The sequence below is a fragment of the Tursiops truncatus genome, chromosome 2 (genome assembly GCF_011762595.2).
Source record: "Tursiops truncatus isolate mTurTru1 chromosome 2, mTurTru1.mat.Y, whole genome shotgun sequence".
Lineage (NCBI taxonomy): Eukaryota > Metazoa > Chordata > Mammalia > Artiodactyla > Delphinidae > Tursiops > Tursiops truncatus.
Window position 1 is genome coordinate 48,789,801 of NC_047035.1, and position 27,810 is coordinate 48,817,610.

A 27,810-nucleotide genomic window follows, 5' to 3' on the forward strand; every position below is an offset into this window, starting at 1 on the left:
CAGATGGCACTATATGAAACTGCCCTTCTTGTAGGTCAAAAACGGTAGACTATTGTCAATTTCAATAGTTTTAGTGCACACATATAACATTATTGTACTTACCTGTCATCCTTTATATATTTACAGGTTTATTGTTTATTTATTGGCTTGTTTATTTATTACACTTCCTCCCCAGAAGTGTAAGTATATGGAAGGCAGGGACTTGGGTTGCTCCTCTCTAGACAGTACCTGAAACAAAGAGGCGTTGACACATCGTCAGCTGTACACTTCTTCCATCTTTTGCCCTTTGATATGTTAAGCTCATCAAACTGCTCCCTGTGCAGGCACACTGGTGTTTTTGGAGGCCAATCCCTTTCACTCCTCATCAAGAGCCACACTCTTACATCCTTAGAATTTTATTTTTGAGATCCTGTCACCCTCTTATACAGATTTCTCTTTCTGATTGTCTGGCTATGGGACTAGACTACACTTTCCTCTGAGCTTCTGAGAGCTGCATATTGACATTTAGGATTCATGTCAGAGCCTCTCCAGAATTGCTTTTCTTGGGCATTTTAATCCCCCATGTGAAAGACACTCCCTGATTCCCAGTCCTCTAGGTTCCTGTATTCCTGCTTCAATAACCAGTTCTTCCTGGGAGGTCAGAATTAAATCTAGGAGGAAAGTTCTTTCTGTTTCTTCCTCTTCCTCTGCAAAATGCAATTATCACCAAGACAAGGTCAAAAATATATCATATGTTCTGCTTTTATAGAAATGAGATTTCCAGTCAAAACTCAGAGCTGGTAAATTCCCATTTTGCTATGACTTGCAATGTGTCAATTCTGTGATCTTTTTAGGAACATATTAATCAGCGCTCCATCTTACTTAGCTGAGGCTATCATATTCACTTATGGTAGGAAAGGTGCTTTCCAAACCGCTTAACAGTGAGTGGAATCTTCAATAATCAACACAGTAATGTTTAGGACTTTCCCCAAAAAATGTACCGAAAGACTGTAACTTGAGTTCCTAGTTACACTTGATTCAAACTGATTTTCGAGTGTCCATGTTAACGAAAATAATATTTAATGACACTTGTTAAAGATGGTAAGGTAGGGCTTCCCTGGTGGCGCAGTGGTTGGGAGTCTGCCTGCCGATGCAGGGAACACGGGTTCGTGCCCCGGTCCGGGAAGATCCCACATGCCGCGGAGCGGCTGGGCCCGTGAGCCATGGCTGCTGAGCCCGCGCGTCCGGAGCCTATGCTCCGCAATGGGAGAGGCCACAACAGTGAGAGGCCCGTGTACCGCAAAAAAAAAAAAAAGATGGTAAGGTAGACTTTATTCAGGACCATCATGAGGGTACAGGGACCATGGCAATGGGATTTTACAGTGGGAGAGAGAGACTGGGCTCAAGGCAAATGGGATTTGTAGCCAAGGAGCAGGAAGCAGGGGGTCAGTGGATGGAAAATTATCCCTAAGAGGAAGCATTAGGGATAAAGGGGGTTCTGGCTAAACTGACCTAACAGGATTCTTTCTGAAAGCAAGCCAGGGTGATCAGACATCACTTGGTGGGACATCACTGAACTGATCAGATATCCAGGGTGATCAGATATCAAGGGGAGTAGAGGAATCTGGTTAAACTAACTTAGCAGGGTTCTTGGTAAAACTAGAGAGCGCACTGATGGCCTAGGAGAAGTTTCAGGAGCTTGAATAAAGTTTGGTCAAGCAAAGAATCTTTGTCACCAGCTTGCAAATGGGGGTGGACATGGAGGGGAATAGCACAGAACAAAAATCAAGGGCCTGCATTTGGAGTCAGACATACTTGTTTCTGAATCTTATTGCTCCTATGTGTAGTAGTCAGAAACCAAACCAATAATTTTAACAGAAAAGAACTTAATAGTGGGAATTGGTTAAAAGGATGTCAAAGACCCGAAAAGGTAAAAGGAGATATTGGGGCACCAGAAAGATAGTAACTTTAGGAAGCAGTTCCCATCCCCAAGGCTAGTGGCACAAAGAGAAGAGGATAAGGTTATTAGAGCCCAGAAGCTCGGAGTAGAGGCCTTTATAACTGGAACCCAGACCTCTGGGAAGGGGGTGCCAGTTAACTGATGTTGGTATTTCTGAGGGGCTGGTTCTAGGAATGTGGAAAATTACTGCTGCTGAGGTGAAAAACCATTACTGGGGTGATGCTGACAGTACCAGGAAGTAAGCAGGGAGAAGAAAGTCCCTTCTTCCTTGTCTAGCCTTAGACTGTCCTCACATGCCAAGAAAGAGCCACAGACAAAGCAGAAATGTGATTTGCAGAGTCCCAGCCTCAGCATCACAGAACAGAGCAGAGAAGAGAGGTTTTAAAACAGAGAGAAATTGCATAATCACGAGTTTAATGGTTTTAAAGAAATGACATAATCTCTCTTTTTTTTTTTTTCTTGCGGTATGTGGGCCTCTCACCGTTGTGGCCTCTCCCATTGCGGAGCACAGGCTCCGGACGCGCAGGCTCAGCGGCCATGGCTCACGGGCCCAGCCGCTCCGCGGCATGTGGGATCTTCCCAGACCGGGGCACGAATCCATGTCCCCTGCATCGGCAGGTGGACTCTCAACCACTGTGCCACCAGGGAAGCCAGACATGACCTCTTTAAGCCACAATTCCTCTACCTATGTAATGGGGAGATATGCCTCCTCTTAAGGTTCTTGTAAGGATTAAATGAGTGATGGATACAGATGACTCAAGTGCGTTGTCAGTAGCTTCAGATCTGGCTATGTCCCTGACGCCTCACCTTCAACCGTACTCCAGCATCCAGAGGGTGACAAGGAAAAGGAGAAGGAAAGATGAAAGAGCAGAGAAGAAAGAAGATGAGAAAAGAAGAAGGGGGAGGGGAGGATGGCAGAAATGTGACCAGTTCGCTGGGCATGTGTAGCCACTTGTACAAGTGGTTTACCACCACCAGAGAAGGGCCAAAGCCCTGTGGACCATCCCTGGGCTCCTTGGGAAGGCTTTTCCCACTTTGAACAAATTACATGCTCCAGAGCTTTTAATGATTCCTGGGGGTTGGTGTTATGATTTCTGCAAAATCATGGAAACTAATAACAGTAGCTGGAGGCATGTGATCATTTTCTAAAAAGTGAAGGCTTAGTGGCTTGGCAAAGGATGACAGCAGGAGGTCTTAATGAGTTAGACCACAAATTAATCCTGCCTTATTTTTCCTTTAACTGTTTTTTTTCCCACTGTGTCGTTGGTTAGCTCCAGCAGCTGTTCTAACTGTGTAATCAAGTCATTTCTAGGAAAGCTGAGCAGCTGGGTCAGTACTATATGTTCTAGTGATCATTGGCTGTCAGGTTGAAGCTTAAATTAATATTCTGAACAGTTATCGAATTTCGGCTGCCCCATCTTCACAGAAGCCAGCAACTGGAAATGTTACTGGTACTCAGGTTTCTACTTTCATCAACACATTCAAGGAGGGATGAAATCCAGAGCCAGCCTGATACTGCCAACAATATTTCTTAGAGTTGCTGTTGATGTGAAAAATAGATAATACTAAGTTGGGTCTAAGGAACTGAAAATGTTACCATTCACTATGTCTGCCCGAGCTGAACAGGACGACTGTCATCCCACCATGCTGAGCTGTCTCCCTTGCCTTTAGGTCTCGTTTCCTTCCTGGATAATAAACATAAAATCACTAAAATGAGACCTAAATAGACATTTCTCCAAAGAAGATAATACAGATTGCCAACAAACGCATGAAAGAATGCTCAACATCACTAATCAATAGAGAAATCCAAATCCAAACTACAATGACGTATCACCTCACACCAGTCAGAATGGCCATCATCAAAAAATCTACAAATGGTAACTGCTGGAGAGGGTGTGGAGAAAAGGGAAACCTCTTGCAGTGTTGGTGGGAATGTAAATTGATACAGCCACTGTGGAGAACAGTATGGAGGTTCCTTAAAAAACTAAAAATAGGGGCTTCCCTGGTGGTGCAGTGGTTGAGAATCTGCCTGCCAATGCAGGGGACATGGGTTCGAGCCCTGGTCTGAGAAGATCCCACATGCAGCAGAGCAACTAGGCCCATGAGCCACAACTACTGAGCCTGCGCATCTGGAGCCTGTGCTCCGCAACGAGAGGCCACGATAGTGAGAGGCCCCCGCTTGCTGCAACTGGAGAAAGCCCTCACACAGAAACAAAGACCCAACACAGCCAAAAATAAATAAATAAATAATTAAACAAACAAAAACCTAAAAAAGAACTACCATACGACCCAGCAAGCCCACTACTGGGCATATATCCTGAGAAAACCATAATTCAAAAAGAGTCATGTACCATAATGTTCATTGCAGCTCTATTTACAACAGCCAGGACATGGAAGCAACCTAAGTGTCCATCAACAGATGAATGGATAAAGAAGATGTGGCACATATATACAATGGAATATTACTCAGCCATAAAAAGAAACAAAATTGAGTTATTTGTAGTGAGGTGGACGGACCTAGAGTCTGTCATACAGAGTGAAGTAAGTCAGAAAGAGAAAAACAAATACTGTATGCTAACATATATATATGGAATCTAAAAAAAGAAAAAAAAAAGGTTATGAAGAACCTAGGGGCAGGGTAAGCCGGGATGAAGTTAGAGTGGCATGGACTTATATATAGTACCAAATGTAAAATAGGTAGCTAGTGGGAAGCAGCCACATAGCACAGGGAGATCAGCTCAGTGCTTTGTGACCACATAGAGGGGTGGGATAGGGAGAGTGGGAGGGAGACACAAGAGAGAGGAGATATGGGGATATATGTATATGTATAGCTGATTTACTTTGTTATACAGCAGAAACTAACACACCATTGCAAAGCAATTATACTCCAATAAAGATGTTTTTTAAAAAAAATCCCTATAATGGGGACTTCCCTGGTGGCACAGTGGTTAAGAATCCACCTGACAATGCAGAGGACACAGGTTCGAGCCCTGGTCTGGGAAGATCCCACATGCAGCGGAGCAACTAAGCCCGTGAGCCACAACTACAGAGCCTGTGCTCTAGAACCTATGAGCCACAACTACTGAGCCCACGTGCCACAACTACTGAAGCCCGTGCACCTAGAACCCATGCTCTGCAACAAGAGAAGCCACCGCAATGAGAAGCCCGTGCGCTGCAACGAAGAGTTGCTGCCAGCACGCAGCAACAAAGACCCAATGCAGCCAAATAAATAAATTTATTTTTTAAAAAGTAAGAAAAAAAATCCCTATAATGCAAAAGGACCACTTTCGGGAAGTGTAAATGGAAATATGCTGGCTGTATAAACTTGTGAAATTAGTTTTGCTGGTGGAAGAAATCTTAATTAAAGGGCTGCTTTGAAATAAGGAAGAGTAATAAAGCATTTTTCATTGTGTTCGCCTTGGCACCAGCCACATTCACTTTAATGATCTAATTTCCATTTTTCTTATTTAATGGATGACATTAGATTAGCTTTCCCAACACATTCATTTCCAAAAATTTAATGAAGTGAAGCTAAGTATATATGATAAATCATTAGTATTTCTGTTTAGAGCCACCAATATCCCACAGTCCTGGATTCTACTTTCTGTTTGCAGACAAGATAAGATTTATCAGAAAAATTTGTACTTCTCACACTAAATGGCTAATGTCCTCTATATTAGGAAATCAATGAAATATCAGAACTACAGAGGAAACAGTACCTTTTCCATCACCTCCAAATGAGTAAACTTGGCATGAGATTAATTTTTGTGACTTTCCATAATAAAGAACTGAACCAAAGTAATAGATTTAATGTATGAGAATCAAAACTTGGGAATTTAAACTTTGATGTATAGGAACCACACAACAGGGAGTGAGGGACAGGGTTTTAATCATTTATTGAAACAATTTTTCATGAAATCTTTTTTTTAAAGGTGAGATTTTACCCACTCTCTCTTACATCAGGCTTCTTAAGGAAACAGCACAGCTTTGGGGGTCAAAGACCTTGGTTAGTTAGTCTGTCATTTCCAGTCAAGATGAAATAACAGAGACTTGATTTACAATTCCTGCCTAAAGCAACCAAAAAACTAGAAAAAAAAAAAAAAACAGTGGTTTTCAAAATATGAGCATTAGGAAACAAAGGGCTGTGACACTTGAGAGACAGACAATCCAATTTTTAAAATGGGCAAAAGATTTGAATAGACACCTCACTAAAGAAGATATATGAATGGCTAGTAAGCACATGAAAAGATATTTATCATCATTAGTCATCAAGGAAACGCAAGTTAAAACCACAATGAGCTATTACTACATACTTATCAGAATGTATAAAATGGGAGAGACCGACCATACCAAGTGTTGTCAAGGATGTGGAGAAACTGGAACTCTCATATGCTACTGATCTGTAAAAATGTACAACCGCTCTGGGAAACAGTTTCCCTGCTTCTTAAAAACTTAAACATACACCTATCACAGAACCCAGATATTCCATTTCTGGGTATTTACCTAAAAGAAATGAAAGCCTATGTCCACTACAAGGACTGGCACGTCAATGTTCTCAGTGGCTTTATTCATAATAGCCCCCAAATAGAAATAATCCAAATTTCCATCACCAAGGGAATAAATAGATTGTGGTATATCCATATAAGGGACTGTTCTTCAACAATAAAAAAGAATGAACTGGTTAGTTTCAGACGTATAGCAAAGTGATTCAGTTATACATATATACATTCTTTTTCAGATTTTTTTCCATTATAGATTATAGAATATTGATTATAGTTCCCTGTGCTATACAGTAGGTCCTTGTTATTTATCTATTTTATATATAGTATCAAACACATTTCTTAATCTCTCTGAACCCCAATTCCCTCAGGGGTCAAATGGAGACTCTAACAACAAGCCCCTCGCAACCACAGGGAGTTGTATCAGGTGAGACCCTGTAGTGACAGCCCTTAGAGAAGCAGTAAGTACATCAGGCAGGGAGAGTGTCTTGCCTTCTCCGTAGAAGACTTCATTTTCTTATTAATCCCGCAGACAGTGTTCTCTCTTGAGGTCGTATCTTTTATCTTCAGTAATCAAAGGATATGCTTTTTGAAGCTAAGGTGGCTCAATCTCTCAAAACGCCTTTAGAAACAAAGTCAGATGGGGAGAAGTGAGAATACGTGGGGGATTAAAAAGTAACAGCCCAGCATCTGTAGCTTTGTCGAACACTCAGGTGGGAACTGGGCTTGCCCTGTTATCAAGGGACACAATATATTCAAGCTATCGGGCCTACGTGTGACCCTCCAACCCTGCCTCACATTCACATAACAAAAATTATAAAAAGAAAATACATTTAAAATGTAAAGACCATATGCTTTGGAGTCACACCTGACTCATCACTCCGTGGGTCTGTGACTCCCTCTTGCTAAGCCTCACTTTCCTCACGTGTAGACCCACTATCCCACAGGATGACCATGAGGAAGAAGTAGGAAAAGCACCTCGGCAGCACTTGACACAGGGGAGGTGCTCAGTCCAACAGTTTCCCCAGGGTAACACATTGGATTGTGGTAGCGCTTGAGTAGGAAGTTCCTGGCCCTCATTCCATTCCCCTTTCACCATTCTCTGTTGCTAGCTCGCCTGGCTGGTCTGTGATGGGGGGCGATTAGACACCAGGGGACTTAGCTCAGCCTGGGTTCTTGCCACTGTGCAAGAACACCATAATGGATCAGAATTCATTTATCAATTAGGGAAAATGGCACCAAAAGAGAAAATCATATTGGTTGGGCGATCAGGAAAAATCTCTTTGGACCCTACTCCAATGCGATTCACGACCAGCTCAGCCCTCAGCGTCTCTCCACAGGTACATTCTCTGACTGCTATGGGCCCTGACCCAGAACCCTTTCCAGAGCCGTACATCTGGTAACCCCGGTGCCGGACTGGGCAGGATGCTGTGGGTGCATTAATGTTGCTGTGGCAGCCCTCCACCACAAGATGGCACACAACTCTCTTCTTTCAGAAGAGAAAGGCTAGCAAAGCAGTGGAAGTCTGAAACCAGGCATATTTCAAATCAGATGAAAATGCATTCATTTTAAAAAGTTGCCTCCCTCACCCTTAAAATAGTAAGGACAAACCAAAGAGTATGAAAGGAGTTCTGATAAGGCATGAAAGATGATGGGAGAAGGGGAGACTGCAGTGGGAGACCCAGGAGGGTTGCTTAGAAGCTGAAGGACTTGCCTTCTTGGTGTCTGTACTTGGTCTTGTCACCTCCCTTTTTGTCCATATTCTTGTCGAGCTCATAACCCCAAAATGGGCTATACTTGGGGTCTCCATCCTTGATCGAGGGTCTATTTGAGCCTTGACTAGACTTTAAAAATCCTGGATTCCTCTTCTACTCATACGAAGATGCAAGTGTGTTTCTTATTTCTTTTCCCATAATGACAAGGGCATGTTTTTCACATTTGCCCCCATGTTCTCTGCTGCTGCATACCTTTCACTTCAGACATTGTGCACTGTCGTTGTTATGCCGATACAGGGTTATGGGAGCCGATTTTAATCTCCAGCTCACCTTGGATACATCTGGCCCGGGCTGCAGTGGTCCCTCCTATCCTCCAAGCCACGGCTGTATGTCGCCCTCTGCTGGTAGGGCGATCATCTTCTTTCCACGTCCTTCCTCCTCTCACAGCTTGTGAGAGGCATGTATGGAACCTAAAGCATTGTCCTACCTCCTCAGTAGCTCATACATCTCACTTAGCAAGCAAGAGAGTATTTTGATTGCTTAAAGTAATTCAAAGACCTGAACTTAAATCTGGTATCATCATCCCTCCTATTACATTTTGAGGAAACGTGCTATAGGCACATAGACAAATAATTGCAATGTAAACAGGAGGGGTGGAGAGGGTAGGTGAGAGATGGTTCCCAAAGACCGAGCAGGAGTAGCTAAGTCTAGATGGGTGGAGGAGTGGGGCTGGGATGACGATAGACACTCTCCTTGGACAGCACTGCCTGACGGGCGGGAGGAAGGCACAGCAAAGCACAAGCAACACCCACAGGCAGTCCTGTCATGCTGGAGAGTGAAATGCATTGAAAAACAGCCGCTGCCATAGGCAGTTGCTAGATAGAGGGGCCTGTGTGCCATGTTAAAAGGCTGGGGTTCTGCCTCTAAGTGATGGACTGAACCACTACAGAGTTTGATGAAGGCGGTTCATATTTTAAATAGATTGCTCCACCCTTAAGGTGGAGGACAGATTTAGGAAGGATTTCCCTGTGTGGAGGGAAACCAGTTCAGATGCCATGGCAGTAATTTAGGCAGGAGATTATGGTGCCCTGAACCAGGACGGTGGTAAAAGGTATAGAGGTGAGCATTTAGGCCCACTCAAGAGGACCCCATCAACCAACTGAACGTGTGTGATCAAGGGTGATTCCTAAGTTTCTAGCTTATAGGAGGAAGAGTTGATCTAGAAGCAAGGTGATAAAGGTTTCGTGCACATTGATTCTGAAGTGCTCAGAGGACATTTGGGTGAGATGACCGCAGGCTGGTGGATAGACGTAGCCAAAGCTTGAGGGAGGGCCTAGGCTAGCGATACTGATTTGGGAGACAGCAACAGGTAAGCGCAGTTAAAACCAAGAGAGTGGATGAGATTGTTCTGGAATAGAGTGAAGAGGAAGAAAAGCAGCGGGTCAAGGAGTGGGTCAGTGTCAATCCCTTAACATCAATATTTAAGGGATAAGGAGCAGAAGACAACTATTGGAAAGAGAAGTCCACAAAGGAGACAGAGAAGGGATATTGGTCAGAGAGGCGTAAGGATGAGCAGAAAAGTGCACTGCCATAGACACCAAATGATTAGAGACCACCCCCCGCCCCCAAGGAGGGAGGATACAATGGTTTCAGAAGCAGCAGAAAGGCCCATACAGACTGCAAACTCTCCCCAGTATCTGGCAATGGGGAGGTTGCAGAAGTCACATGGCAGGGGACTGGGGAATTAATGGAAGGGGAGGATGTGGAGACGGTGAGGGCAGGTTACCTTCTGGATGGTCCTGGGTGAGAAGAGGAGGAGAGAGATGGGGTGATGGCCCATGGGCTGGGGACCCAGCAGGGCTGAACTGGATATAGGGTAAAGGAAGCTTTGGGATTTTGTTTGTTTGTTTTTTAAGTACGTATACTTCTAAAAAGTTTTTGTAGACTTAAAGAAAGTTGCAAAAACAGTACAGAGAGGTCCCATGTATCCATCATCCAGCTTCCCCCAGTAGTAACGTCTTACATTTCTGTAGTATATATTTTCAAAGCCAGGACATTGACATTGTTACAGGCTACAGACCTTATTCAAATTTCAACAGTTTATGCATGAACTCATACGTGTGTGTATGAATAGTTCTACACAACTTTATCATCTGCATGGATTTGTGTAACCACCACCACAGTTAAATGCAGAACTGTTCCATCACCAGAAAGAGCTCCCTCATGCCCCAACCCTTGGCGACATGCATCTGTTCACCATCCCTATAATTCTGTCATTTTGAAAACGTTATACAAATGGTACCATATAGTGTGTAACATTTAAGCCTGGCTTTTTTTCATTCAGTTTTTTCCCCACGACATCAGCATTGCTGGAAGTATCAAGAGCTTGTTTCTCTTTATTACTGAGGAATATTCCATCATATGGATATACCACAGTTAGTTTAGCCATTCACTCCCTGAAACACATTAGGGTTGTTTCCAGTTTGGAGCTATTAGAAATAAAGCTTCAATGAACATCATGTAGACATTTTTGTGACATGAGTTCACATTTCTCTGGCATATATGCCTAGGAATGCAACTGCTATATCACCTGGTAAGCATATGTTTCATTTTCTAAGAAACTACCAAACTATTTTCCAGAAGACTGTACCATTTTGCATTTCCAACAGCAATTTACAAGAGATCCAGTTTTTCCATATTCTCACCAGCGTTTGGTATTGTCACTATTTTTTATTTGAGCTGTTCTAATAGGTGTATGATATAAGAAGCTTGTGTTGTGGTGTGTTTTATTTGTTTGTGGGTTTGTTTAGTGAAGGAGAGCCTTTGACACGTTCATGGGTTGAGGGGAAGGAACGAGCAGAGATGATGAATTGAGGGTGCAGGAGAAAGGAGGTGAGTGGACAGAGTCCTAAGGGCTGGAGGAGAAGGGGTAGAGTGATGAATGAGCTCCTATGGCTGCATGCCTTATCCTTGGAGATGGGAGGAAAGGATGTTAGGGTGGGTGAGTGTGGAGAGATAAGTGTAAGTGAGATGTGAGAAGTGGACTCTAGCAAGAGAGCAGCAGAAACACGATTAGAGGTGGAGGCCTGGAGGCCTGTCACCTGCTGGGTGACAACGAGTTCTGGAGTCAGGCTGATGCCAGCTCCCACAGTTTCCAGCTATTTGACCTTGGGCACGTTATCTAATCTAAGGACTCAGTTTCCTCATTTATAAAATGGGGATAATAATAAATACGAGTAGGATTATGGTGAGAATTAAATAAAATTCTATGCGCTCGGTGAATGAGAGTGACAGCAATGATGATCACGTAGTGAATCAAAGAGCTAAACATGCCAGATAAATTCATAGTCCAAATAGTTTGATCAGTTTTGGCTTATGCGTCTTTCCACTGCCTTCTGCAAGACTGAAAATAACTTGAGGGTAGGAGCCAGATGTCTTACGTTTTTCTGTCTTCCTAGCATCCAGCTCAGTGCTTTCCCCATGGAGGGCTCTCAGTCATGTGTATTAAACACCTGAATAACTGGACTGCACGTGGTCAACCCCACAGCAGCTCAGGGTACTGCCTCTCAGGCCACTTCCCTTCCACTGACCCTCTCGGTCGAAATTTCTCCTCTCTGCGTTTGCTCCCCTTGTTACACTAACTCATCTTGCTTTGCGGTCACTGGCCGAAAGAATCATAGCTCCCTGATTTGGGCTCTATATTTCCGTTCTGGAAACGCAAAGCACGTTATTATTCATCACTAAAGTCAGGTGATCTCTTTCTGTTGGTTATAAATGCCCAAGAATTAAAAAGGAAAAGGAGAGAGCAATATATCACTGGAGAGACTTCTTTAAATTACCTCTTTTTATGACCACTTGCATCCTGGCCCTGAGCTTCAGCAAGTTGACGGGATCAGTGTCTGGACGCTGAGTGAGCCACTCCTAGACCCCGAGGGACAGAGGAAGGGCTGCCGCAGCGGTGCAGCCATTTTGCCGTCTCGCTCCATCCTCAGTGGGTTCAGGTGCGCCGGCCAGGTGAGAGGCAGAGTGGGACCTGGGCTAATGAGGAAAAGGCAGCGGCCCACATAATAGCAGCCACAGGCACACCTGTGTCTGGTTGTCAGTTTGCTAACCTTGGCCACGCCCCCAACCTTAAAAAGAAGAACGTACTGTGAAAACACCCAACTTCTTGTCTTTCTCCCCCTCTCCTCCCTCCACGGAGATGCAGAAATGCAGCTAAAATGCCGCCTAGAGATGTCTGGGGAGGGACACTGACAAGACGAGTCAACGATGGAGGCAAAACAAGGAATTTAGAAAATCCATAACCTGGCATCACCCCTCCTCAAATCATCCCAGTCTTGGCAATCCCACTTGCAAGCAGAGGTGGAGTTTGTTATAACTTTTCCTGGCATTGCAAATAGCCAAATGCTCCGGGTCCCTCCTACCAAACCCCTCGCTCTGACCACCAGGGGTCAGGCTGCAGCCAGGAGCAGACAGCGAACACCCCAGAGCCGAGCTCCGTTCAGTTCCCCCCAGGCCCTGCCCTGCCTGCCCGCCTAGGAGCTCACCAGAGCGCATCCAGCAGTGGCCTGTGAGATTCCGTTACCATTTGTAATCGAAGCTGCCTGGAGTTGGGATAGGTCCCCAGGTGAATCAGATCATTCCCTCATTTGCATTTGTTAAGTTTGAGAACCACTCGCCTAAAGAACCATGTTGGGGGGTGGGGGGCGGTGGGAGGGTCGGGGGGAGCTTATGAAAAAGCGGATTCCGGGGGCTGCTTCTGGAGGCCCATTCTGGGGTGGAGGGGTTGCCTCCCGAGCATCTGCCTATTATGCAAACTCTTTGATTGGTTCTGAAACAGACGCTGCAGAACCACACTTTGTCAGGGTGCTTGAAGCCGTTGTTCCAACCCAAGAAGTCCCTAAGTGGAGCCTTCACCTTTGTGCCATGCCCAGGACTCCAGCAGGCAGAGGACTGCCCACGTGCCCAGCCACCCCAGTGCTGTAGGCCATCACATGTATGGTCTCTGGCACACCTGAGGCGACACAGCTACTCCTGGCACATTAATAAACACCCAAGGTGGGATGAAGGCGGCAGGAGAGGAAGGACAGTTCATACTGCCCAGCACCTGAGGAACACCACTGCCAGCCCACCCTGCCCTCTCCCGATGCCCTTTCTGCTCTGCATTCCTTCCAGCTATTTCTCGACACTGGTTTCCTTATTTTATGCCCTTTGATGTGCCTCCCTCCTCCTCATTGCTCAGCAAAAGCATCCTGGATTTAGAGGCAGCTAAGCTAGAGAGCTCAGGATAATGCTTGGTGTCCTTCATTGATGCTAAGACACGGTTTATAACATGAGCACCCTGATGTGCTAACAGCTTTTCAGGGAGGATGGGAGTAAACGGCAACATCACATACGTACATCGGTTGTAAGATGCAGCGCAGGTCCAGAATCAATAAAACGTGTGTCGTAGAACTGAGGAAAGTGTCTCTCTTGTTCTCATAATCTAATGCTGCTTTGTTCATTCGACTCGAATTCATGGAGTGCCTGCCTACTGGGCCAAGAACCTGTTCCAGGTGCTGTGGGTGGAGAGTTCAGCCGTGCTGATATTCTGGTGTAGGAAGCATGTAATCAAATAAGAATAATAAACGAGTTAGGAAATCTGAGAGCTGGAGATCGTGACATTTGTTATTAGAGAACTAAATAGGGACAAGGGGTAGAGATGTAATGGAAAGGTCAACTTCAGATAGGGTGTTCAGGGACCATTTCTGAGGAGGGGTCATGGAGCTGAGGTTGGAATGAAGAGAAAGACCAGAGGAAGACCTTTCCAGGTGGAGAGGACTTTCATGTGGTTCTGCCAAGCCCACCTTGCACCCTGGCCCATGGCTGCAGGCCTTCCACTCAATTGCTGAACTTGGCATTTATCAAGCACCTTTTCTATGCCAGGTGATGCTGGTCCCTCAGGCTGCAGTTGTGAGCAAGAAAGACGTGGTTTCCACCCTCAAGAAGTTTATAACTTGGTGCAGTTTATAAAGATAAGGTTCAGCTGACCCTGAATTTCTACATTTACCATTTATCTTCATCATAGAAAATCTATTTTAGATTTTGGATTAGGATGGCCTTGATGGGGAGGGCTTTGTGACCACAAACAACTAGAATCCAATGGGGAAACCATCAAGAGCCTGAACACAGCATCTGGTGGCTCAGATAAAACAATAAATCCAGCCACCATTCCCATTTGGGGCTCTTTGCTCTCAGTGTTCTCCTCATATTATCCCAGGACTGTGTGATCTGGGTCTGAAGACACGGGTTCCAAACGCAGAGCTCACATCTTCCAGAACTGAATTTAGCCCATTCCTGTACCATCTTTGTTTCCCCCTCTTGGTGCCGAGCACTACTCAGACCTTGGAGGCTATCAAAGGGGAAAGAAATATTTGTCTCTGAACCTCTCAGTTGCCTTTCAGAGGTTCTCACTGAAGATGAATGATGGGAATAAAAATGGTGACAGTCTAAAGGAGAGCTTTGCTCCTGCGCCTCCCAGGAAGCACCTGCTTCTCCTATAGCACAAATTCATAACGGACAGATGCTGTCAAACCCCTGCAAAAAGCAGATTCCCACCCCCCCCCCCCCCCCCCCGCCGCCCCCCTGGGTTTCGGAGAGTTTCTTTTGCATCTGAACAGCTAGTAAAGGAGAAAGAAGAGAAACAGCTCAAATAGAGCGAGGACTGCCTTGGAGTCACGGGCAGGAGTGGTCTGGAACCAGCTTGCACGTGGGCTCCCAGGGGTGGTAAGAAGAATGCATGTGTGCATCAAAATCCTGGGCCTTACCCCTGGAGGTTCTGATGAGCAAGTGTGATGTGAGGCCTGGAAATATATCTATCTTTCAAAAATACCTCTTTGAGTCTTTCTGAGTATCACTGAGGTTCATGAGCCCTTGAACTAGGGAACAGATGGATCAACAGTCTCCTCATTAGCTCTCCTCCCATCCTGATATCCTCTGTGTCTCCCCGCCTCCCTCAAAACCAGGCCTCAGGTTCAATCTTCTGCCCCGCTTTCGGACATTAGCCCCCAGGGGCCTGTGGCTGAAACCTGAGTCAGCCCCAGCCCCCGGCCAGGGGGAGCAACTGACTTGGGCCTCTTCAGTAGAGGCTTTGGGTTACCAGACACCCATCTGCTGCCTGTTCTCACTAAGGAAATGGGAGCCAGATCACTTTCACTGGGCATCAACCCCACGCCTCCCAGTCTGCAGGGAGGAAGGGAGAACCACCAGCCTTCTGGTGCCTTCACTACAAACAGCTCCCATGTGACTCCCCCAAGCCATTTTCATTTACATCTCAACACCTCCCAGAATAGCCTGCATGCTTTGTCAGGAAGAGCCCGTGTCTGAGAACAACGGTCCCCTCTCCCATTCCGCCTCCTGGGCTTGGCACCCAGGTCTCTGTTCATTCAAGACAAACTTACAGCCCAGTCCTCAAAACAAAGATTGACCTCCACCCCACTGGTGTCCATTTGCCAGTCCTGTACTCTTTAGGGTCTCTGGGAACCCAGGGTTCTATGCTAGTGACTGAAATTAGTTTTATCTCCTTAAAAAGAATGAAAAAGGAGGGCTTCCCTGGTGGCGCACTGGTTGAGAGTCCACCTGCCGATGCAGGGGACGCGGGTTCGTGCCCCGGTCCGGGAAGATCCCACATGCCGCAGAGCGGCTGGGCCCGTGAGCCATGGCCTCTGACCCTGCACGTCCGGAGCCTGTGCTCTGCAACGGGAGAGGCCACAACAGTGAGAGGCCTGCGTACCGCAAAAAAAAAAAAAAAAAAAGAATTAAAAAGGAATTTTAAAGTAATACATTTACATAATTTGACAGTCCAATGTACTATAAAGCCTCTAACAAAAAATAGCCAATGCAGGGGAGACGGGTTCGAACCCTGGTCTGGGAGGATCCCACATGCAGCAGAGCAACTAGGCCCATGAGCCACAATTACTGAGCCTGCGCGTCTGGAGCCTGTGCTCCGCAACAAGCGAGGCCGCGATAGTGAGAGGCCCGCGCACCGCGATGAAGAGTGGCCCCCGCTTGCCACAACTAGAGAAAGCCCTTGCACAGAAACGAAGACCCAGCACAGCCATAAATAAATAATAAATAAAAAATTGCAACCTCCCTAAAAAATAAATAAATAAATAGCCCCTCCTTCGCTCCCTAAATGCTAATACTTTCAACTCTTGAGGTGGTTTTAGAAGAAAAATATTTACCTTCATATTTCTAAGTAACATTCTTATAATACATGTATGCTGCTTTTCCAATTTGGAATATTATCTGTCAACTTCCTATCATGGAAGATAGGAGAAAGCACTTTTACACACATTCACTCTGTCCCACCACCCCACCAAGAATCTCCCTCTCCTCCCAATAGTTATGTCACATTTTTGGTTAAATCAATATTATACAATGTTTACTTTATGCTTATGCAAGTGTTAATTGTTAAGCCAGTTGTAGAATATTATGATGATATATTTTTCTTCAATATTTTTTTCTCAGAGTTAATTTCCTCTTTTTATTTGCTCAGTTATTCTATATGTGTATCAAATTTTCCCACATTCCTCACAGAACTATGAAGCCCCTCTCAATATCCTGTTCTACTTGGTCAAATACATTGAGTGAGCCGTCAGTTTTATTTTCCCTCTGGAGACACCTCTCCTAGAACCCTCCATTTTCCTGTTTCTACATGGACTGGTTGCTCCCTGAGTCTGCTGTATGGCTGACAACTTATGCCTTCCCTTTGCTTCTCTCCTGTGCCGGGTCCCATGTTTCCTGGATCTCACATCTATCTTCCTCTTAATTGACTCACTCCCCCATCCTGTGGGAGCACATCCTTCAGTAGCTTTCTGAGTATGAAGATAGGGGAGATAATCTTTAGAAGACTTTAATGTCTCTATTGTACTTTCATACTTGATTAATTTATTCTACAATTCTAGGTTGAAAAACATTTCCCTCAATTTTTAAAGTATTGTTCATTGTCTTCCAGTTTCCTGTGTTACTGTTGAAAACACTAATTCCATTCTGTGCCCTGATTCTTATATATGACTATTTTCTTTTTCTCTCTCTCTTGTTCTCTCCTTCCCCCTTTCTCCCTCCCTCCCTTCCTTCCTTCCAACCATCTTTCTTTCCATCCTTTTTCTTAAAAAATCTATAATGTGTGGGGGCAGAGGGTATATGGGAAATCTCAGTACCTTCCCCGTAATTTTTCTGTTAACCTAAAACTCCCCACTCCCCAAATAAAGTCTTAAAAAAAACTCAACCAGGGGTTAGGGAGGGAATATATGGATGCTTTTAGGATCTTTTCTTTATCCCTAGTCTTTAAAATGTTATGATGATATGTTCCTGGATTGGTCTTTATTACTTATTTTATGGGCATTCTTTGCATTTTTTCCAGTTTGGAAATGCATATCTTTCAGTTCTGAAAATTTTTCTTGTAAGATTTTCCCTTCATTTCATGTATGTACATAAGCTATCTATTGGTACGTATGCATGTATGTTAACATCTACCATTGCTGTTTTCGTTCTGTATTCTGAGAAATTTACTTTATCTTCCAACTTCCCCACTAGAACATTTATTTTGGCTATCATATTTTGAAGAGCTCTTGTAATTCTCTACATCTCTATCCATATAGCAGTTTTCTCCAATTGTCTGAGTTCACTATTTTCTATCTCTCTGAGAATATTAACAATAGGTTGTTTTTTCCAAAGTATTGTTTTTACTCCCTGCGATATCTCTGTTTGTCTTTTCTAAGAAGAATATGGACTTAAAACAAACAAAAGAAGGTAAGTCCCCTTTCCTACTTTGCCTTTAATCACTCTCCTCTTCAGAGTTACCCATAGTTTAGTTTGTTAGATGTCCTTCAAGGTCATTTTTCATGCACTTACTTACGTTTAAACATACACATATAATTACATACCTTGTTTTTTTTGTGCTACACTAATGTGCTGCATTGTGCCTTTGTTTTCGTACTTAACAGCACATGCTGAAGATCTTTTAATGTCTGTACATCTAAACTACTTATTATTTTAACCTGCTGCATACTATGCCAAAATAAGACTGTGCCAGTATTTACTTGACATTTAGATCATATTACATGTTTCTCTTTTCAAATCAATACTCAAGTCTTATTTTAAAATATGTTTTTGTTTCTGTAGGATAAGCATCTAGAAATAAATGGCTGGGTTGTAAGTCAGTTTTATTCAAAATTGTCCTATAATGCTAGTTTATACTCCTGTAAAAAATTATGAAAGAATCTATTTCTTCACAGTTGTACAAACACTGGATATTATCAATTGTTTTATTTTTTGCCGATTTGGTTGGCCAATTTGCCAATAGGCAAAAAAAAAAAAATCTTAATGGTATATTAATGTTGGTTTACTTTGTTACTGGTGAAGTTGAACAGCTTTTCATGTATTTATTAGCTGTTTTTTAAAATTTCTCCTTCTGTGAATTGCCCAATAATATTTTCTCCCATATTTCTACTGTGTTGTTTGTATTTTTCTTATTGATTTACAGAAGCTCTTATATACTATAGATACCAATTATTTGTTTGTTTTAAAAGTTGAAGATATTTTCTCCCTGTGTGTCTCCTACCTTTAGGTGACATCTACTTTTAGACAGTATACAGGAAAGTTTAAAAAAATTTTTGTACTCAAATTTATCAACTTTTTTTTTGTGACTTGTGACTATAGTGTTTACTTTAGGAAATGCTTCCCCCCACCCCAAGTTTATAAATACATTTTTCTTCACTGCCCTCTACTTTTATAGTTAAATTTTTAAATGTTTAGCTCTTTAATTAACTTATTTTTGTGAATGATACAAAGTTGATTCTAATTTTATTTTTCAAAAGAAACAAGCTAATTTTTCTTGCACTAACTGCTGAATAATCCACTCTTCCCCCTATGATTTGAAATGCCACCTATTTCATATACTATGTTCTTTTTTATATGTTGGTCCACTTCTGACCTCTTTGTCTATTACACTGTTCTAGATCAGGACTGGCAAACCACAGCCTGTGGGCTAAATGCAGCCTGCTGCCTGTTTTGTAAATAAAGTTTTACTGGAACTCAGCCATGCTCATTTGTTTACATACTGTCCGTGGCTGCTTTCACACTACAATGGCAGAGTTGAGAAGTTGCAACACAGGCCATATGGCCCACAAAGCCTAAAGTATTTATTTGGCTCTTTACAGAAAAAAGTTGCCAATCCTTGCATCAGCATTATCAATAACAGGACTTCTATAGTGTGTTTTGCAGCTAGAAAAGTAAATATGTTCTTGCTGGGTCTATTATTTCAAAAAATTCTTCACTATTCCTTGTAAATGTCTTTGGGTGAATTTCACATTTAATTGATTGTTGATATGGTTGGGTTTAAAAGTACCAGTTTTCTATTTGTTTTTTACTTGTCCTAGTACTTCTTTGTCCCTTTTTTCCTATTTGTCTGCCTTCTTTTGGGTTTAGTAATTTTTATTATTCTATTTTATCTTTCATGCTTTTATTTTGGTGGTTGCTTTAGAGTTTATAGGATATGCCTTTAGGCTATCATAATCCATCTTTAAATAATATTATACCACTTCAAATATAGTATAAGAAACTTACAACAGTATACTTTCATTCTTCTTTCCTGGTCTTTTCGCTATTGTGGTCATACAATTTACCTTTTACATGTTATAAACCCCATAACACATTGTTTTTAATTTTGCCTTAAATGGTCAATTATTTTTAAAATTTTCAATTAGCAACTATTTTCAATTATTTTTTTAGATCTAAAATATGAAAAAAAATTGTGTTTTATATTTAACCATATACTTACCATTTCTGGGGCTCTTCAGTGCCTGAAAGACTTCTGTTAACATTTCTTGTGCAGATCTGCTGGTGTTGAATTCTTTCAGCTTCTGTAAGCCTGAAAAAATTTTAATTTCATCTTCGTTTTTGAAAGAGACTTTTGCTGGGTACAGAATTCTAACTTGACAATACTTTTCTTTCAAAATTGAAAAAGGCTTACTTTTTACACTTTGTTAGGCAGGACCAGAACAACCTTTAGTCTTGGAAAATACCCTTCTGAGTACTTTACGAGATGCCCCATGTATCACAAGGTTTTTTCACTCTCACTGGTGGGAACACAAACTATTTCTGACCCTATGTAAGCTCCGGGGATGGTTTTGCCCCTTTCTCGTGGTTCTCTTCCCAGTCCTAGGTGCTTTCCTCAGATGTACATGCTGATTAAGTGCTCAGCTGAAAACTTGAGGGGAACCTTCTGCAGATCTCCAGAGAATGCTCTCTCCTTCTCCCCGCCCCCTGCTCTGTGCAGCTCTCTCTTCTCTGGTACTCTGTCCCTTGAACTCTAGTTACCTTGGCATCCCCAAATTCTCCACTCTGCCTTCTCAGGGAGACCACTCTCCCCTCCTTTTGGCCTGGAAATGCTCTCCAGGCAGTAAGCTGGGGCAGTGATAAGGTTCATCTATTTCTCTCCTTTTGGGGCTTAACACTACTGCATTAGCTGTTGTTGAATGTATAAAAAACATTTTCATGCATATTTTTGGGTTTTTAGCTGTTTAAGGTGAGAGGGTAAAACTGGTTCTGATTACCCCCTCATGGTTAAAATGTTTCATTTGGGATTTTGATTGGAATTGATGGGAAAAATGGACACATATTGAGTCTTTCCTTTTAGGAACATGGTATATTTATTTAGGCCTTCTTTTAATGTCTCCAGTGGATTTTATGGTCTTCCACATTTATATTGATGTTGCATTTAAAGGCCCCAGTATAGGCTCCTTATATTCTCTCTTATAGCACCTTATTTATACCCTGTAGCAAATCAGGGATAGAATCTAAGACCCCGGGGCTTCTGCTTTGCCGGGAAGCTCTTACACCGATCCACTTCCTCCCATCCCTGTAGATCAGAAGGAGAGGGCCTCTGACTTGACCTTAGGTGTTGGCTTCATTCCAGCTCTTTCATGATGGCAGACCAGGGTTGAGCAGCTCTGAACTAGGGCCTGGGGTGTGCATGTGAAAACACTAGAAGCACCCTTCATGGAACCCCAAGGTAGAAACTGGCTTAGATTTGCTTCATTTTGGCATGGTTTGCCTGAAGTTTTGTTTCCACGTTTACATATAGCTGGGTAGGAATGTACTCTGAGAAGAACCTGAAGACTGAACTATTGGTCTTCTGGGGGGCGCTATCATCTCCATGTGTTTGTGGGGTCACTCCACTTACCTTATTTATACACTGGGCCTCTTCTTTGATAGATAATTACTAATGCACAGAAAAAAAAATCATCTCTAATAATCTCTCTGGGATAAACAGGCATTTGTGGGCTAGTTAGGGAAGTTTGGGATGTGTATTCTAAATATTAAACAACCAATTTGGGAGCAAACTTGCAACATAATTCCTTCCTAAGCTGGCAGAAATCTACCTCTTGCCATAATGACAGTAATAAATTGAAGAGACCTTAACTGACTACGGTTGACACCAGATGGGTAAACACCCATCCTAAGTAATGAGTTGGTTAATTATACCAGTGCCATGTTAATAGACCTTCCATTAATCTCTTGAGAGTATATGACTCCATCACCTACAATGGCTCGTAGCATCTAAGCAGGACTTTTCAGAGCTCAGGCTCCTCCATTAAGACAAAATGTATGTCTTAAGAATCAAAGGGTTGGGTGGAATTTAGCTTACTATTTTCATTACACCTCTGTGTGGGGATCAACTGGTATAAAGCATCAGAGAAATGATGAGGCAAATCAAACAGCGACAGGGAGGAGATTTTAAAATATTTTACTGGTACTCACATAACCGCCACCCTCATACTTAGCCAGACTTGGTCATATTTATGTAACACCCAGATCTCTAGTATGTGGGTGCATTCAGACTTTCTGAAACAGTGAGTTCAGTGCCTCACTCTCTGACAGTTATGTTGGCGAAAAGAAAACAATGCCACTCTCACAAAATGCAACGCACCTGGACACTCTGGAGACCCAACCCATCCCACGTGTGGATCACTCTAGTTCAGGAGCAGATTACTGGTTGGTCCATATTGCTTGGGCTCACCTAATGACTACTAGGTTATAACCCTGATGCACATAAGCATCACTTGCAAAACTTTTACTGGCACCATGCCCACTGCAGACAAAATAGATCAGCAGCTCTGGTCTGGGCCCCAGGCATTGTTCTCTATCATTCTAATGTGCAGCCAGGGTTGAGAACCACTGCTGGAGACTAGAGTAGTTGAAGCCATTGTGCCAATTTTCAAAGTATTCATGCAGAGTATATTTTAATTCATAATAGAAAGCAGTAATGAACTCTTTAGTTCTCTCAAGATTATTGCCAAGTATGGCAAAATTCCCTATTTCTCCAGTTTTTAGCTTTGGAGGTGACCACGTTGTGTGTGTGTGTGTATGTCTGTGAGACAATCCTACTATTCTGCTTCCTACGTAGCTTTTGCATCTTTTCCTTTGCCTCCCTGCTGCCACATCCTTAGTTCAAATCGTCGTCTCTCTAGTCTTGCTGCTCCCTCCCCACCCCTACCTGCACTGTTCCCATTATTTCTCTCAAACTCCAAACACATCTTTCTTCTTATAACCCTCTTCAATGGCTCCCTGCTGTCCAGACACTCAGTGTCTTCACCTGGGCATCCAAAGCCTCTCGTGAGTAGGCTGGGGGATCATTACTTGAACCAAAGGGTCCCTCGCAAGTCCTGAATGAGCACTGTTGTCCCCAGCTTCTAAGCCCCTGCCTGGACAGCTTGTACCTCACCCATCCTGCCAGAAGTCCCCATTCAAGGCTCTTCTGAATAAAAGCTTCTCTGATCTTGCCACCTCCCACTCCCAGCTCCTAGGTCTTCACTGCCTATGTCAAAGCAACATCTGATTACGCCTTGTGTCTGGCAGATAGTGGGTGCTCCAAAAAAAACAGTGAACAAATAAACTCCATTTACCACAGTATCAAAATTGTAAGTTTGTCTTTCCTACTAGATACTGAGCTTTCTCTGAGAACACTGGGTAACGTGGTGTATGCAGTAGAAAAAGCAAAGTCTTTGGAGACGAATTTATGTTGAAAACTCTGCTCTATCACTTACTAGTGACAGGATCTTGGGCAAATTGAACTGCTTCCTCAGCTGCAAAATGAGGGTGATGACACCTTGAAGGGCTGTGAGGATTAGCCGTGACTTGTATGGTACCAGACACATAGTAGGTGCCCATATATTTCCTCCCCTTGCCTCCAACTGACATAACTTACCAGATACTCTGCAAAATTCATGGACAACACCCTGCTAGAAAGCTTCTGCTTTGTACCTTATGCTTCCAAATGACCAAATGACTCAATTCTATAAAAGTTAAATGTTTGTTAGAAGACTTGAGAACCCTCTTCTCTCCCACCCTAGTCATCAGGGGCATATTATACCCATTACCTTATTTAATCCCCAACAGTCCTTTGAATTATTCCTGTTTTACACCCGAGAAAGCTGGAGCAAAGACAAGACAATGGATTCTCCTTTAGGAGCAGGGCTCTATACTTTATGTCATGTTGCTCTCACATTTGGTCTTGTGAATGCATGCTTTTAAGTGCAATCACTCATTATTCTGAAATTAGAACCAATATTCCAATAATGTCTGTTGAATGGGTAAAAGTTAAAGTAGCTATTTTATTATTATTAAAATATTATTATATTTTAAGGAGAGTCCTTTCAGCCCCACACTTTGGGACTGAATAGTGGCTGACTGCCACACCCTCTCAGACGGAGCCTCTTGGAGCCTTGGTTCCTTCATCCCTAACTTGAGAAGAATAATAGTACCTGCCTTATAGGAATACAAGGATTCAATGAGTTAACACATGAGCTTCTAACACACGTGGAGCGGGATGTGGCACATGGCAGGGCTCAGCATCGGCTATTAGCATCATCTCCACAAGGGCCATTTTGCTCAGAATTCTACCAGGTTGTCCTTTAATGTGCTCTATTATAGGAAAGAAGAACAAAAAGAGAACACTCACTCTTGCATAACTGAGAACTCAATTTAAAAAAGGCACTTTAAAGACAAATAAAAAGTAACTTTATTGACTGCTAATCTTACCATGAAATTCCTATAAGAATAATTACAAAATAATGCAGTTTTTTTTTTCACACACTTTTGGTATCACCTTGATATGATGATCCTTTCACAGAAAGGATTATTTACAGTTTATGTAGATATAAAGTTCATTGTTGCAAATACAAATGTAGATGTATAGGGGCAATATATACCAAATTGGTATACTGACTAGCAATGGATATTAACAAATGCAGAATAAATAACAGCTTTATACTTCTCCTTTTTTATTTTTAAAACAATTTCCAAATACAAAAATGTAGATATTCAAAATGGATTTTCACATACATATATATAATTCTGCTGCAAACAGTGGATCAAAAAGCAAAAATGTCCTTAGCATGTTTCATTTTTGAAAACCCACAAGACTATTCATAAATGCAATTAGAAAGAGGGTGTGCAAAACCACCAACGATGCTGGAAAAACCCTAAAGACCTGATTCTGTTTGAAGTAGAGAGAAAATAAAGTATAAAGCACTATGTACTTAATTAAATATATTTTTTCTTAATGTTTAAACAAGAAACTAGGAGCTAAGGAAATGTACCACATTATGAGCTGGGCTCTTTAGAGTCAAACTTCATCAGGATTTGTCTCTTAAGCATCTGTAAGAAATGGTGGATTATTTAATGACATAAGTAAAATAGTCATTAGATGATCCTTTCATACCTTCATCTTTTTATACAAAGACTGAGATACTTTTATACATTCTGATACCTGAAACTTTGGTTCTTTCAAACATTTCATAAAAGCAAAATCATTTCATGACTATAGAGTGTCATAGAGTTTTTTTCCTTTTAAAGTGTCAAGTTAAGCCAACTTGACCAGGCTTGTGTGTACACACTGCCCTGTCACGTCCACGGCGGGGGCACGCTAGGGACAGTACAGGTGGAGTTTGTTCTCGTTCTCCATGTGTTTATAATACTGACTCCCATCCATGGGGAACACTGCAGGTGCTGCCGTACCCTAAGTCTATTTCTTTGTTACCTGAAAACTTAATTTTGTATAAAAATATGACTGTTTCTTTAGAAAATAATATAGTTTTTTTTAATAAAACCTGGTAGATAGAAAAAATGGTATATCAAAATATGGTAAACAAATGTTGTAAAATATGAAATCATTAAAAACATCTCATAGAAAGACATTGTGCTAAAGTACTTTCCTGAAGTGTGAGCAACACTGTTACTGTACATCTAAAGGTTACTAAGTTCAATCTCCTGACTTGGTTTCATTATATATCCTAACAGCAGTGGCAGTAACTGTCTTAAAAATGGTTCTTTCTCAAACACTAACATTTTCTGTATACTTCAAAATTCATGAAAAAGATATCCTCTGGATCGGTGGTTTTCAATCCTGTTACATACTAGCTCCATCTGGAAACTTTAAAAGAAAAGGCAATTCCACCTGGGTCTCACCGCAAGAGACTGATTTAATTCATCCAAGGTGGGACCCAGACATTGTTATTTTTTTAAAGCTCCCCAGATAATTCTATGACGCAACCAGGGTTGAGAACTATGGCAAAAGACACATGAGAAAACAGTCGTTCTTAACTCTGTATCTATCAACTGATTGTCTGTAGGCATCATTCATTTGATGACATATCCTCTGTACCAAACAAGAAAGACCATGTATATGAGATAGTCATGGGAGCCAAAATGAAAAGTTAGTAAGCTTTAAATACATATAAACACACACAGTCTCATATATTTACATATGTATAACATGTACGTATAGTTAGGGTATTTTGGTTAAGCAGAAACCAGCATGACCATACTTTGCTCTTGATTTAAAAATAAAAAAAATCCACCAAGTACAGACATATTTTAAGACATTTCCATAGTTTTAACAGAAACTGGTTTTGGAAACTCCACAAAATTCATTATGGCATGAACACAGCTGATCCGTTACTTGGACAAGGGGCTCAGCTGAGTCCTAGAGCTTTCTGGAAGAGCAGGAGGATGACGTGGCACTGACCAGGTGTGAAGGAGTCACAAGGCATCACGGCATGCATGGTCTTTTGGTTATTGCTTGACTCACATCTTCTTGGCCCTCGGCTGCCCTTCTGGTGCAGGCATCTTTGGCGTGCTGGATTTTGACTGCTTCGTTCGTGTTCACTTTGGTACAGCCCCAGTGGGGTGGCAATGGCTCTGAGTAGGTGACGGTCTCTCTACTAAAAAATGAGAGCCTCTTCTCTCTCTCTTCCCTCCAACCACCGGCATTTCATGACGGAGTGGTAAAAAAATGTACAAGCAAACAAAGGAACCCAACAACACCTTTCACATGATAAAAAAAAAAAAAGTGTTGTTACACGTAACTGAACTGGGAAACAAAACAATGAACAAACACACCACAGTTGGATATTCTGAAGGCTTGGTAACCAGTAAAGCACATTTCCTTCCAAAGGATCAGTGAACTTCTGGGCACTTGTCTTGTGTACATTCTCTGCAGTCCTTTTACTTCTGTGTAATACTTAAAGTGCAACTGTCCCTCAGCTTTTATTTCTGTCGCAAATATTATAAAGAAAGAGCTATGTCTGGGGCGAAGAAAATATGGCACAGTAATAGGTAAAGAAAGAACCCATGGCTTTCACAGCCTCTATCGAACAGCAGGCTGTCTGTACAGCTGCACATAGACGTCCTTTATACAACAAACTCTGGAACTTCATCGTGGGTGAGATCCAGAGAAAAGTATTTGCTGGTTCTTTTGACTGGAAAAGCATCTTGGATGTTGACACACTGCTGAGCCAAGCAGCTGCTGCAATAGAGGCCTTCCTCATCTAGTTCATGGCCACACCCAAAGGTATAACTCTGAGCAGTGTCCTGACACAGCCCCGCAATGCGCAAAAAGTCTTTCTGATACAGTCTGATGTCATCGAGGCTCAAGCTATGTCGATCGGTGGAGGTCTTTGGCTTTCGACATATAGTCTACAAGACAAGAGAAGGTTGAAACAACTTTAAGAGCATAGACTAAAGCGAAAGTTTAGCACTATTTGCCTTGTACAGAGAGAAGCTGCAAAATCATAAAAGGTTAAGGAATCCTTATATGTTAGGAAGTGGTTTCCAGTCTGTGGTTTGTGGGCCCTGAGGCCCTGTGGAGCAAAACGTCACTACCACCACCACCAAATAATAGCAGCTAGCATTTACTGAGACCTTATTGTGTGCTAGACCCTAGAATTCGTTTAATCTTCCCATCAGTCTGTGAGCCAGGTGCTATTATTCTCCCCCTTCTACAGATGAATAACCCAAGGCACAGGGAAGTCAGTGCAATGTGAATCCAACTGTCTCTAGCATCTCAGAAATCAAGCAGTTATCTTAAAATCAGGTTGCAGAGGTAAAGATACTGTTTCTCGGTTTTTCCATGAGGATATGGCAATTCAGCACGGCAACACTCTCATGCTGAGGTCTGTTATTCTTTTAATAAGAAATGGGAAAACAAACCAATTATTACTCAAGAAACACAGTTTAAAAAACTATTTTTTCAAAAGCCACAATTCTTGGGTAGAAAAATAACACGAAGTGCTCTTGGTATAGCAAATGTTGGGAGACGGCCCCAGGATAAAGA

The 27,810-nt window shown here is 42.5% G+C and overlaps 1 protein-coding gene and 1 long non-coding RNA gene across 11 annotated transcripts in view; both read right to left on the bottom strand.

The window, feature by feature from the left end:
• Positions 1-102: 102 nt before the first annotated feature.
• On the bottom strand, positions 103-14,714 carry LOC109548137 (uncharacterized). 2 transcript variants are annotated; one of them, XR_002174151.3, is made up of 3 exons: positions 13,554-14,714; positions 11,993-12,283; positions 103-228 (listed from the first exon to the last, which is right to left on the bottom strand). It is a non-coding gene; the product is annotated as an uncharacterized lncRNA (long non-coding RNA). The 2 variants fall into 2 exon arrangements; XR_012329693.1 differs by lacking the exon at positions 103-228 and adding an exon at positions 5,721-7,060.
• A 9,484-nt stretch (positions 14,715-24,198) lies between these two features.
• Positions 24,199-27,810, bottom strand: part of FRMD6 (FERM domain containing 6) — a 259,327-nt gene continuing 255,715 nt past the window's right edge. For all 9 annotated transcript variants that reach the window (XM_073800471.1, XM_019923886.3, XM_019923891.3 and 6 more), the window contains one exon: positions 24,199-27,173. In XM_073800471.1, coding sequence (XP_073656572.1) covers positions 26,889-27,173 — 285 coding nt within the window. In that variant the 3' untranslated portion in view covers positions 24,199-26,888. The remainder of the gene's footprint in view (positions 27,174-27,810) is intronic.